At 32.7% G+C, this 15,580-nt stretch overlaps 1 protein-coding gene across 1 annotated transcript in view; it reads left to right on the forward strand.

The window, feature by feature from the left end:
* The first annotated feature begins 216 nt into the window (after nt 1-216).
* LOC130049315 (decorin-like) overlaps nt 217-15,580 on the forward strand; it is a 103,346-nt gene continuing 87,982 nt past the window's right edge. The window contains exon 1 of the mRNA XM_056146723.1: nt 217-468. Coding sequence (XP_056002698.1) covers nt 311-468 — 158 coding nt within the window. The 5' untranslated portion in view covers nt 217-310. The remainder of the gene's footprint in view (nt 469-15,580) is intronic.

The following is a 15,580-nucleotide window of genomic DNA, read 5'->3' on the forward strand; positions in this document are numbered from 1 at the left end:
AATGTCTATGATTATGAAGCAAAACATGTCTTTCTATATCCTGTCCTGGTGATGGTACGAACTAGAACTAATCATTGCTATCTAATTTCAAAGTCAATTTAAAAAATCATCTGAATTAAACATTGTCATTTTGTTTTCCAATGCTTTAAGGGCATTGTGAATTTTATGTGATAGGAGGGCAAGACGGAAGACGAATAGTGACACATAGCGACACATTAGTTTGTGTTCCCTACATCCGCTGTAATTGCCATTCAAAGTGAAGTTTTTTTTTTCTGAATTCTATTTTATCATCGTTTTGACATTCTACACGATGCTAATGATACAATTATTAGTGTTTTATTGTACTGTGATATCTGTGACGTCCGACAGAGCGTGTGATGTATGTATCTGCAGTGGTACAGAGGTAGACTGTGTTTGGAAGTCGTTAAAAGAAATCCCGACGGACATCCCAAAGGATACAACAGAGCTGTAAGTACCTTCATTCTACATAGATATTGAGCAACACTCTTGTAATGGATTATACATCGATGTCACTACTCCATGCAGTTTTAAAACGCCATCAAAATACGGGTGAATATTATGCTGCAGTCCACACAAAGAACAGAAATAGTGAAAATGAACAGTAACCAAAATCGTTATTTCTATACATAATTCAAGAATAAGATAGGGTAAACGCGGATTCCGAAAACACTAAGGACAGGATTGCATGCTTAGAAGAGTAAGCATCCGATATTGACAAGTATCACTGATGTAAGATGAGTCCCTTTGTAATCCAAATGCTCCAAAACCAAAATATTTACCAATCAAGGATATCCATGTCCTAAATTATAATGAATCGGTTATGCAAAAGCATTCGCTAGGAGTGTTTCCGGTTATGGGTTATAAGATAACAACAAGCCGCGTCGAGAGGCAGGTAGATATGTTGTTTTCATGTTTATAATAATTTAACCACTGTTGACGAAAATTCGGGATGTAGTCAGCTGTAGAAATGATTAAAGTACACGAAATAACCACAATTACTCATATTTACGAATTTGGCTCCAGTTCTTTTTTGACATTCTAGTTTTCTTTTTAGCTCCCACAAGTTTATTGTTATTTCGAATTTCAAAAAAAAAATGGTTTGAGCATCAGTGAAGAGACATCATTCGCAGAAATGCGCATCTGGGACATCAAAATTGGTACCGTATACGTTTTACACTTGAAACGGCATGACGACACGAGCTGATATTCCCGATATCAGGAGTTCGAATTTTGAATATTTTTCACGACTCCCAATTGTGAAAGTCAATATCGGCTCAATCACCTAAGCAGTAGAAATATTTTGACCACTCTAGGAACGATTTGTGCATGTTGAAATTAACATACTAGTATTTTACTATTCTGTATATTGGTGTTTGTATTTTGCCAAAGTTCCTACCACGTGAGAAGAAAAAAAATAGCTCGCTGTGGCCTTCAATTCGATATTTCAATAGATCAATGACGTTTTGTCTACTAACAATAATACCTGTCATTCATATGTCGATTTGATATATCCCTGTGAGCTAAAAATAAAGGACACCACATATTCGTCCACTTCTGCTTTATACTTGAATATTTTATTGAAAGTAGACATTAACGGCAAACTGACAACTCAACTGTATGACAAACGGGATTATTTCAGCCTCTCCATCGTCAACTTTATGTAGCATTATTCCATTATCACCTACATATGTTGTTTATATATCTCAACTGATTCCATATGCAAAAGCTTGTTCTGCATATAGTCAGTTTTTAAATTGAATTAAGCTACTGACAAAAAAGTTGATGATACAGGGGTTTAAACAGTCTCGATTGAAGTCAGCATTTCGCAAATTCTATGGTCGTTATAACGATCTAGTTCGTCAATACAACCTCGCATTGAGTCAAATGCTGTCTGACGTGTTTCATACCGATTGTTGGCACACTGATTTTGACTGCGGATAACTCCGTTTACCTGAACAGGATATAGTGTTCACGGTGGGTGTGACCGGTCACCAGGGGATGCTTACCCCCCTCCCCACCTCCGGCACCTGATTCCACCGCTGGTTTGTCCAGGGGTTCGTGTTTGTAGAACTATTTATTTTATAATGTGTATAGGAGATTTGAGATTGATCACTGTTCGTTATCTTCACCTTGCATCCAAACGGGCCAGGCAACGCTTCATGGAATACGTTATGATTATAGTTAAGGGGGAAGTGGTTATTGACCTTGACTGTTCAAAATTCAACCTCCTTCTCTTTCATAACCGGAAATACTGCAAACGAATTTTCTTACATAACCCATACATTATGATTTAGGACATGAATAGCCGTGCAAATACAGCCACAAAGATTCAGAATAAGACAAACTTGTATCAAACAATTAATTATACTGTTTTTAAATTTCATTGGCATACTTGTTTACATTGAACACATGCTGAATTGTGAAAGTCGTACGTATTCACTTTGTGCAGAATCTGATTGTGCGGAATTTACAACGGGTGATATTTTGATAAATCATGTAGAATTGGTTACTGATCGTATTTAATATTAAAGTTAAATACTATTCTGAAGATGAAAAAAAAATGTCAAAGACTTTTTGGGGTCAGAAACACTTCTTTTTCAAATAAAAACGTCTTTCGGTGTACTGTTTTTAGCACCTTTTTTATGGAGACCAGTAACATTAATTCGTTCCATTGAAATATATATTTCAAATAGGCAAACGGGCTAATTCCTTGTCAAAATTAGTATGTAAAGAACGGTTAAACAATTTGTATGGAACATCAGGCAGCATTCTACCCAAAGGATGTACCTCAGTGTTAAAATATATAAAATCTGAAAGCAAAATACAATATTAATGTTCACGTTCACAAAAGAAACGTGTAGATTAGTTCAACATGAATATACGCGAAATGAAAGGTTCAAGTAACTTGTATAATCCCAGAAGCTAGTGATGTATCAATCACAAACTGACTATTTTATTTCTCTGTGTGTTATCCTATCATTATGCATTTCAGAACCCGCGATATATGTAACAGTTGTCTCAACAACTTAACATTCATGTTATTGACTTGTAGGAATTTAAAATAAAGACATTCTTACAGGGTTTGACATTTACTCTTTGAGCACTAAACCAATCGAATTAAACTATTTTTACTAGACTTGACCTTAGATTCAATAACCCTGACAAACTATCAAAAAATATATTGTCAAACTTTACGTTTGAACTAAAACGTATTTCATCATAGACATAGTCTCATACTTGATGTTTTCATTTCAAAACATGCTATTTTTCGGAATCTTTAGATTATACCCGACACGGACAATCTCCAGTCCATTAAGAATGCGACGACCTCGACCATTTAATTTCTTTCTATTTCATCAATCTGTTTTGTTTCTTCCATACGTTTTCTTCTCTTATCTTGGGACACATTTCTATGCGGACACAAATTCGTATTTAAATAAAAAAAACACCTGTAAGACGTAGTTTATAAATTTCATCAAACTTCCTTGCATTAAATAGAAATAAACCGTGTTCAATTAAAATGAGTTCAATTTTACCTCTCATATATCTAAACCAGACAAAAGTTTACACACTTTTTGACATTAATTAACAACGAGTATATGTCGTAAACATCACTTCCGACTGCGACTTATTGAGTACATCTAAGAATACATACTGTGTCATCACGCGTTTTGCATCTGTTCGCAAATACCTTCCACTTACTCTCTGGTTAAGAATAAAATACACAGTGAAACAATATGAATTTGAATTGATTTATTTTTAAACACGGCCATTCAGATTAGTACGCAGCTCAGTAAAGGCTATTCGAGAAAAACCACAGTGCTGTTATAAATGTACCTCTGTGCACTTCGCACCATATGACGTCACAATGTAAAAGTACGTCACAGCGTACATTTTCTGATAGCTGTATCGCGGGAAAAGTGTCATAATATTTTGTCGTTATTTACTATTGTTATCAAGTGATAAGCTGTATATGTGAAAATATTCCTTGTCAAATGATTATATATATTATTCCTTTATGATATAAAATCATTTTCCATTTTTAATATATAGTATGCACGAAGGTGATATTCATATTATATTGTGACCTTGAAATCGCCCCCAATCTGAATGACTGATGTGTTTAAAATGTCCCTCATGTACATAAATGATAGCACACTACATGTTCTTCGCACACTGATTTTGACTACAGCTAATGTCATGTATATGATCAAGAGATAGGGCTCACGGTGAGGGTGACCGGTTGGCAGGGAATGCTTACTCCTCGTAGGCATCTGGTCTCCTATAACGAATAAGTGATATATCCCATACCCCCTGTAAGCAATACAAAATGGAGAGTTCGGCATACACGGGACCCTGGGTATACCAGAGATGAGATCTGGTGTGTAGGAGGAGTAAGGATCCCCTGTCTATGTAAATATATAAACAATAAAATAGTGTGACATCCTATTTTGACTTTGCAATAAAGATAAAAACCTTGAGCAATGAAGATAGGAAAATTAATATTAGATATAAGTTACCTATATTTCTATCAGTTTTTTAATTTTTCTTTTCATCGCACAGACCTCTAATCGAAATGAACGCATTTTGCGCATATTTTGACTTACGGGGATTTGGATGCGCATAAACCAAATATACACCATAATTATATAACATTCTTATACATTAACAACATCCCTCGTCATCGGAATTCCCAGTATTGTATTTCAACAGAGTTTGACATTTCCCTGCATTTCCAAATATATTTCCGTTATTGTATTCAGGCATTTTAATTACAAACCAACTTTATGAAGTCTAGATATAGACATATATATACATAAACAACCTCAATACTTTTATATTTGTGTTCTTTAAACTATAGGGCTTGTCATAACTGGTGATGGTGATATTATTTCGAATAAAGACCTAAAATCACGTACTATGATAGAACATCAATTAAGAAAACATCGTTCTCTCAATTGGAAAATAATTACATGGATATTATGAATTCGGTTAAACATTATGCTCAGGCTATGGGTTAAATATGAAAGGGAAGAACCTTCATCGAAATGAAACAGGTTGATAAAACATATCAAAGGAATATCTAAATAAGATTTTAGACGAAAGGAATCAAAAGATGTTGCCATCTCTTCGTCTGTGTTTACTAAATTAGAAGTGATAAAAATCATATAGATTAAATGAGAAAAATGTTTTAGTTCCAGCTAAAAAAAAATGTTGATAGGGCTCTTTATTACAACTGAAATTTAAACTAACTTGCCATTGATTTCACATCTGATAATCCTATTTACACCCCTTACCATTTCAAAAGACGAGTTTCTAAAACCTTGATTCGATTTTAAATATATTTCATAACCAAGAGAATGCGACGAATTGAAACAATACAGGTATCGTACCTATGCTTTGATCGCCAACTTCAGAAACCCTTACAAAAGTACCTTGCTGGATCCAGTGTATGTTTTATCCAACCCCTATTTTTGCTCCTCACGAAACTATTAGGAGCTGTGATAGAATAAGTTGAATCCTGGTGTGCTACAACATACAACAGAAAAACATTAAATCAACTGTGGATCCTAAAATATTGTGAATAACCTTTAGAAAATTGGAATTCAAACAATAATTTCTAGTCAACAACATCAAAGCTAATGACTTTTCAAGGCCTCGGCCACACTTAATGAGTATACTTGTCTATCATCAGAAACAGTTGCTTCTTCAACAAAAATAGTTAAATGAATTGTATGCATTAAGTGATCAGTCATTCAAAAATAACTTTGTACAACACCCTTTTGATTGTACGCACGCGTACTCTGATGTTGACATGAAAAAGAAGCTGTAATCCCTCATTGACAATATGTTCGTAGTATTTGATAATATGGTCTTTCAACATTCTCTTGTATTTCCCACGGTGTAACATGTGATCCTTTATTAGGTTGGTATTCTGAAGAGAAACATATTCAATTGATTAATTCGTACATTGAAAATATATGTTATCGTGGTCGTACTATTTACATTTAAAAGAAGCTGTCAGTAATCATTGAGAATTTTCTTTAAAAAAGTGGAAAGTGCAAAAATCACAAATCTGAATGAAACTCTCACACTTTTGTGTATGGTGATAATCAATGTTAAAAAAGTGAAAATTACAGGAATCATGCATCGTGTTACCATGGCAACGGACCGCACTCACAGTTAAATCATGAGATGTTGAATTTTTAATCTTTCCACAAATATTTCTAATAAAGCAATTTCCCAGCAATGTACAGTGAATAGAAATTTAAGAAAGCACTTGGATTATTGTACTTGTGATTTAAAAATGTGTATTGTCTTGCTTATTTTTAAAAATAAGTCATAAATTAAGGTGAAAAAGAGCATTTATGACTTCTTTTCAGACACTATTTTCTATGAAACGCAGCAGGGTTGACATTAATTCTACATGCCGTTTTTAAGACATTTATTTATACTACCAATATAGTAAATAGAAACAGTTAACAAATTTACCCTTTTTTTGTAAAACCCCTCAAAACTCTACACTAGGGCCTACTATTTTACACAATTATTACCCCTCTTGATGTTAACTCTCTAGAATTAAAGGAAGACATGAATGAATATCACTTTGCAGACAACATAACAAATTATGGATGGCCAGTAAAGAACTCATTTAACAGGAAACTTGAACGGTGGTGTAGATATTAGCCTATTTTTCTGTAAATTAAATTTGATATGTTAGTTAATAGTGAAGTTAGAATCCATTTAATCATTCCAAATTCATACAAACTGTCCCAATGACAGATAGATTTAGTAAATTAATAGTAAACACCGGTAAACAAGATTCCAAGTATGTCTATTGTAGAACACTTGTTTCTCTTTTTAAAAAGTCAAAGAATATCTAAATCATTTTCTACACTCAATCAGTATCAATACTGACGTCACACTTCCACCTCATATTGCGTCATACTCAACATGCATTGTGATGCACTTTTTGTGTATGCAAGGTATCTCAATCTCACTGAGATAATTTATCTTCTATCAAATGGTCAATGTAATTTCTATTATAATGCAATTCATATTTCAAAATATTGTATACGTAACAATGTGGATTGTTGTTCTGATGAGAAGGGGAATGGGGGGGGGGGTATTTTGTTGGTAGATCCTCTAACAAATATCCCATTCCTATATCATTACGCTATGGGTATAGCACACACGTTTTCCCACTACAAATTATGTAATTCATGTATTTTATATCGATCAATATTTTAAATGTAATAAAAGAAAACACTTCATAGATATTTCGATATCGAAATACTTGAGGCCTACTTATTCCAACATCTTACATGTATGCAAGGTGAAGATAACGAAGAGTGATCAATCTCATAACTCCTACAAGCAATACGGAATAGATAGTTGGGCAAACACGGACCTCTGGACACACCAGAGGTGGGATCAGGGGCCTAGGAGGAGTAAGCATCCCCTGTTGACCGGTCACACTCGCCGTAAGCCCCATATCCTGATCAGGTAAACGGAGTTATCCTCAGTCAAAATCAATGTGCCAAGAACGGCTTAACAATCGGTATGAAACACGTCAGACAGCATTTGACCCAATGCGAGGTTGTATTGGCGAACAAGATCGTTATAGCGACCATAGAATTTGCGAAATGCTGACTTCAATCGAGACTGTTGAAATCCCTGTACCATCAACTTGTTTGTCAGTAGCTTACCTCGATTTAAAAACTGACTATACCCAGAACAAGCTCTTGCATATCGAATCAGTTGAGATATATAAACACCATATGCAGGTGATAATGGAATATTGCTACATAAATATGGGAAGTTGACGATGGCGAAGCTGAGATAATCGGGTTTGTTATACAGTTGAGTTGTTAGTTTACCGTTAATGTCTACTATCAATAAAATATCTAAGTATGAAGCAGAAATGGACGACTCTGTGGTGTCCTTTATTTTGAGCTCACACGGATATATCAAATCGACATATGAATAAAAGCTATCATTGCTAATAGACAAAACGTCATCGATATATCTAAAAGTCGAATTGAAGGTCACAGCGAGATATTTTTTCTTCTCATGTAGAAGTTTTTGAATAAATTCTGCTTGGTATGAATATAAAAACAGGTCAGCTAACAGAGGAGCACAATTGTATCAAAAAAATCAATTTCTCTATTTTAAGTGAGTAATCAATGTCTCTTAAAACCAAGCTCGTAGAACCAGGATAGCGGTGGGGAGGGGGAGGTGTCCTATTTTTGATAAGTTATTTTTATTACTTACCCCCCCCCCCTTCCCTAGATTTTGCATTCAAAGTTAGGGAATGATAACACTATTTAGGTTTCAATTCTTATAGCCATGTACTTGGGGTGGGCTTTTTTTTTATTTTGATTGCTTGTCAAGAATTATTTGAAATTCCTCTGGGTTTTTTAATTTATTTTTATCCCGAACATCCCCTTCAGCTGTCCCCCCCCTGGAAAACTATAGGCCTAATATGTGTCAGAAACTCTCAAATTTAGACCAATGACTGTAAATATGTTAATGACTTATTCATCTTCCGAAGACCCCTAATGTCGGCTTCAAATGAATTTATAAAACCGGAAAACGATATAAATCCTAGATATCATGTTACGAAGATTGCACAATTTGACTTCAAATCTGCTGCCTAATGTGATATATTTGCATCTGGTAACCATTGTTTAATAAAAATGCGAATAGCATGTGAACTTTTCATATTTGGTTAAATTAACACATCAATCATTGTCCGGGGGTCCGTGTTTGACCAACTATCTATTTAATTGTTTACGGGATCTATGAGATTGATCACTGTTCGATGTTCGTTATCTTCACCATTAATTTTCCTTTGGGGTACCTCAGCAACTAAGTTATTGTCTCAGAGTTATCTCTCTTGGATTTATAAAAATATGATTACCAGACGCACAGAATTTTCATACAGAATCTACTAAACCCAAAAATATTCAAGTTTTTCATGACTGTTTACTAGTCTGTAAATTATGTATAATAAATTATGATAGGGTATAACCTAATAAATTGGGGGAGATGTCACAATTGCTCTGTTTAACATCGACTTGACAGTGTAAACATTGCCGCAGCGGAGGATCATGAATTTTTAGAAAGTGGATTTTCGTAACGTTTATATTGAAAATTAGGATTTTTTTTTTTACCTCAGATTCATGGATTTGCGCTGCTATATCTGCTGTTACCTACATGTTTTATTTCTGCCGATCCGCTGCGAAAAGAAACATTCAGATTCTTAAAATTAAATATAATAAATTCTATAAATATTTTATCCAGACCAAATCTAACACGTGGTTTTGAATCACGTGCGTGTACATGTAGGGATATTCATCTTTACGTATGGCACTAGGCCTACGTATCGTCAAATATTTGTGACGTTATTTCTTTGTTCTCTTGAATATGCCATAAGGACCTTTTGTCATGGGCGCAATCATATATAAACTATAGAATATATAAACCACAGCAATATCTGATTTAAAAAAAAAACTACACAGTTTCGTTAGTAGATAAAGATATATAAAAGTTTAAATTAAATCCAAATGCAGTTTAGGTCAACTGATTAAATATGAAGGTCATTAGTTAATGTATGTGACCTGGAGATTGTAGGACAATGTCATTTTCAAGGTTCAATAGAATTTAGCATGTCATTAGAACGTAATTGATGCACCCAAAAGGCAAATGTTCTTGACCTAAATTAGATCATTAGCCTACTAATTAGATAGATTTTCGAAAATGTAGCTGAACATGAAAAAAAATTGGTGATTTGGTAAGGTCAGTAACAAAAAAAAAAAAAAAAAAAAAAAAAAAAAGAGAAGAAAAGTTGTTCAACTGATTTTATTTTTTTTTGGAATAAAAATCTAACATTTGTTATTTCTTTCTATATGAAAAACCTTTCATGATTGTGTTGCGTTTCTGAAAAAAGTTAGCTCAATAATGTATTGTTTTATTGAATTTTTGACTGTATACAATGCAAGGTATGTTGGTTGCCATGAAGCCATTTTTAGCTGAGATATTTAGATTTCTTGTTCAACAAAATTTTATATAAGCCTTTTTCATTTACCTTAAACTAAAAAAAAATATGCATATTATTTTTATTGTATTTGTTTTGGACTTTAAAGAGGTATATTTCACTGTTTTTTCAACGACTTTTGTCCTTGTTACCATGGTAACAACAAAGTGATCAATAACTCTGTGTTATTGAGTTTAAGTGACTTACACATGTGTTTTGAATGATTTTATCAATAACTCTGCCTAAAATTGTAGAATTTTTCAATATTTTTTTTTGCACTTTCCAAAAAATTCACCATGATTACTGACAGCTTAAATATGTCAACGGCGTTTTATCTATAAAAAAATAGTTATTTTCATTTATATTCCGATTCCAAAAATTCCAATGACCTCCACTATTGGGTCACTGTTAAATAGTTGTTCGCCGTATACTTATTTTTTTTTTTATATTTTATTTAATATAATATCAACAAATATATTAATCATCCATCAACACTATTCCTTTACATCAACAACATTCTAAATATCCAAATATATATTATACATTAATGAATTTGCAATGCAATATATAATACACTTTTATCCTAAAGGACGAAACATATTTTTATATCAATTATATTTTAATTATAAATGTATTTCAAAGGGTATGCATTAAAGTTTACAATAGTTAGATTGAATTGTCAAGTCATGCAAAGCTATTGTTTATCACAGGAAAGGCTAACTTCGTTTAACTGTAAGGCACACTACTACATACACCAATACTCTACCTCGAGGTAAACACATTGTAAAGGAGCCGTATTCCTCCAAACCGGGCCTCTCAAATACAAACTTTCTGAAATATATCTTCACTACATATATTTGAATACGATTGTTCTACAATATATCGATATGTATTTAAAGCCCGTTTCACATAGATATATTAATTTTCACTGTTACAAGAAATTTCGGTTAGTCTACAATTCATTTTATATTGATACATCTTCAGTAAAATGAAAAACAAAATATTAAGAGCTTCTGATAGAGTTGTTTCATTACAAAGGCCTATGACGATATGTGTCCAAGATATGTCAATATCTAATACATTGTTAATCCTTTTCCATATTATTTTAGACGTTCTGGCGGCATATGTAAGATGTTCTATGTTTTTAATTTCACCAGTTTTCACAATATTTTTGTATATTTGGATTCCATTTGCTAATATTCAAATTATTAATCAAAAGTTTATGTAACAATTGATAGTTAAAGTCTGATATTTGTTTATCTGAATTGTTTCGACTTTTAGTAGATAAATTGTCTTCCATAAATATTTTGGAATGTCAAACCTCCCCGTCCAAATGTTTCTGCGATTGGCTTAATAAATGTGTTATCAACTAATATGCTATATTAGAAAGATGATTTAATATTCAATGTATTAACAACGTTATCTCCTTTAAATAATGCATGCATGTAAGGTGAACAGTGGTCAATCTCATAACTCCTATAAGCAATAAAAATAGATAGTTAGGCAAACACGGACCCCTGGACACACCAGGGGTGGGATAAGGTGAGTAGGAAGAGTAAGCATCCCCTGTGGACCGGTTGTCTCTAATGTAGATATAGGAAGTCTTTCTTTGCAGTAAGATATACCGGTATAGCGGTTGAACATTGTTTTCAAATTATAGTATTCACAGATAATATTATTTCTATGAGAGTTTAAATCTTGAAAATATTTTAAATCGCTAAATACACCATTATTATCATATAAGTCTTTGGTGTATAGAAATCCTGACTTGATCAGAATGGGAAACTAAATTGGGTGATATTTTTTGGAACTAAAACCAGTTATTTTTCAAAATTGGTAAAGATAAGGAATCGTATGAAGTAGTCATAGAGTTATCTTTAGTCATTGTGGTTTTGTTAGGAACGCAAATTACCTCTTTATAGAACAATGTCAGAACTGTGATGTCTTTATATTCTTGTACATTTCTTAAGTTTGTTTTAATCATATATCGCAGCGATATATTTTCTTTTTGAAAAAAGCCGCCACGATGGCCGAGAGGTTAGATCGTTCGTCCCTCATGCGGAAGGGCGGGGTTCGAATCCTCGTCGTGACAGACATACGTCGTTAAAACAAGTAGTGACAAATGCTCGCCATCAGGTGTGAATGTCACGGGTTCTCGGAGATGACCTTAAACACGGATGACCCATGCCACAGTAGGTGTGGCACGCTAAAGAACCTTCACTACTCAATGGCCATAAGCGCCGAGCATAGGCCTAAATTTGAAGCCTTCACCGGTCTTGGTGACGTCTCCATATGAGTGTAGAATTCTCGAGTGAGAAGTTAAGCAAGAAAAAATCAATCAATCTTTTTCAACAATATGTTCAAGAAATGCTAAGAGACTGAATTTAGTACTTAGCAGACGTGCAATCCAAGACGCTTTTAATGAGAAAAACTTGGATACAACATCAATAATATTGATTCCACCTTTCAATTTCTTTCCAATAAGTGAATTTCTTTTGATTCTTTCCCCAGTATTACATAGAACATTAAATATCTTACTGTTCAGTTCCTTAAATATTTCATCGAGCGGATTAAAAATTATCGATACATTGTATTGTAATTTAGAAGTAATGATATTATTGATTATGTCTTCTTTGCCAAACAATTGTTAAATTTCGTTTTCCCCAGTTATGGGGTATTCTAATAATTTGATTAATTGTTCCTAGCCCATTGTTTTGGACATACTCTTTTGTTATGTCCTATAAATATACCAAGTGTTTTAACTAGATTGTTTGTTTTAATTATATTTTCAATCTGTTCACACGTGTTCCATATGCAATATACATTCTGATTTCTTTAGATTAAGCTTTGGACCTGCGAATCAAGATAATTGTTTTACTATGTTAATTACTTCGTTTACTGTGTGCACATCCCTTACGGGGCTTGTGGAATCATCTGTATGTTGTATATTTTTTATCTCTTTGTTAATTCCAATTTCCAAACCATGTATTGTGTCAGAAGATCTTATTCTTGTACCTAACATCTCTGTTGTGATAATGAACAGTGATGCTGATATTGGACATCATTGATGAATACCTCTAGGCATTTTAGAAATTTTAGATATGTTACCGTCATTTTTTACTCGAAATAAAGGTTTATCGTATAAGATTGTAATCCAGTTGATAAAAATTGTTCCAAAATTTAAAACTTCTAAAGTTTCAATCATAAAACTCTATTCTACGGTATTAAAGGCCTTTCGAAATCTAAAAATAATAAATTGTCATCTTCGTTATGAACTTTACAGTAGTCAAAATATCTTGAATTAGTCGAACATTATTCCCTATACATCTACCTTTACTATATGCTGATTGGTCTATATTTATAAGTTTTGATATAACTGTTTGTAAACGTTTAACCAAAACAAATGTACGAATTTTATAATCGCAATTTGTTAGACTAGTTGGTCTTTAATTTCTAACGTTTGACTTTTCACCCTTTTTATAAATAAGACTTATTATTGACAGCCTCTGCGATTTTCGGAACTCTTTAATTTTAGAAGATTTTATCAAAGAATTGAAGAAATAATACTTGATATCATTCCAGAAAATTTTGTAAAATTCAACTGGTATAGCATCTGTAGCTGGAGATGTATTGTTTTTCATAGTTTAAATTCCTTCTCCACATTCGGATAAAAATGGGAGACTATCGCATATATTTGTTTTCACTTATTTTAGTTTATTTTCAATATTTGTTTCTGCAATTTAATTCTTGATTTCCTCTACGTTTCGCTTTTCTGAAGAATACAGGTTTTCATTTAAATTGTCAGGGGATCCTTACTCTTCCTAGACACCTGATCCAACCCTTGGTGTGCCCAGGGGTCCGCAATTGCCCAACTATCTACTTTGTATTGCTTATAGGAGTTATGAGATTGATCACTGTTCGTTATGATCGCCTTTCATAGCTGACCCAATAGTTTGTTATTGGTATATTATGTGTTATTACCCTCTACATTTTTTCCCCAATTACATTATTGTTTTAATGCTTTTATTCAAGATTTAAAATAAGATTAACATTTTTCCATACTTTACCCAGTTAGCCTTCAATTTTATGTAGACTTCTTTTGATTTATAATCAGTTTTAATCAAGGAAGGACACTGAAAATAACCTCATATGTCAGTGATATCAACATTTTCGTTTAAAGTCAGCATTTGACAAATTGTATGGTCGTTTCAACGATCCGATTTGCCACACAAACATGCCATTAGGTCAAATGTTGTCAAACGTGTTTGATGCATAAAGTGGGATTTTATAACAAGGATAAAGCATGAAGGAACATGTTCACATGAATGGAGGGAGACTGTTATACTACATATGCATATTCATAAATGTTGATGACTGAATTTCTTACATGAATCCACATCAATCTCCATTCTATAGTATATCTGACAAATTATTAAAAAATGGAAGGGATTTCTATTGAATAATAACTGAAAGGTCATTAGATGTTCACTATCAGCTGACTGACATATAACAGAAAAGTTAGTGACAAACTAAAGCGTTATTGAATAACTGTAAAGTGACTTAATCTGAAACATGGTAACTGGAAGTTGAGTGAATATAATTAAAATTAGCTTATTGATTACTGAAAGCTGACTTAAAACTTAATCAAGTGTGAGTAAAAGATACCCTAAATGTGGACGATTGGTCGGTAAATGATGACTGAATGAAAAGCTCGGATATTTGTTTACTGTAACCAATGGAAATACTTACGGGGGACAACTCTTTCAAGCTTCAAATTGGGGTACCCAAAGGGGATTTAAAATACAAATCTGAGATTTAAATGCTTATATATTTTTTGGAAAAAATTCCCCCTAATAGTGTCACCAATGTAAATATCTAAGGTTTGTTTTTCCTTACCAAGTTTATAGTTAAGAATAGTATTATCAAAAAATAAAATGAAATAAAAATAATAAATTAAATGTACATATTTTATTTAAATGCAAAAATGAATAATAAGGAGTAAAAATACACATGTTTATAAATATAGATAAATAAATGAATATATATTGAACGTGAATAAATAAGTGCTAAATAAAAAATACACAGAAAGTCAATGAAATACACAAGCATATTCTTAAGTAGTATATCTATTAAATATAATCACTGCATATCACAGCACACAAAACAAAATTAGAATTATATAAAAAGGTAAATCCTGTTTCGCTTTTTTTAAAACTAAAACCACTTGTATATGCATACTTATATTTATTGTTTGTTTGGTTTTTGTTGTTGGTTTTTTTGGTTGTTGTTTTTTTTTTTTTTGGAGACAGTATTATTCTATATATCTTATGGTCACTTTCCTTGATTTGATTTTTGATTTAATTTGTACGTATTTCATTACATATATAATATACAATTATACAATAGGTTTGAGTAATATCTCTGATGACTTATGAGGTTCTGATTTTCCTTCTACGAGCTTTTTGTGATATGTCTTGTACTAGGGTCCCCCCTAAATTTTGAATTATGATGTGATTAACA

This window comes from Ostrea edulis, chromosome 8 (assembly GCF_947568905.1).
Source record: "Ostrea edulis chromosome 8, xbOstEdul1.1, whole genome shotgun sequence".
Classification (NCBI taxonomy): domain Eukaryota; kingdom Metazoa; phylum Mollusca; class Bivalvia; order Ostreida; family Ostreidae; genus Ostrea; species Ostrea edulis.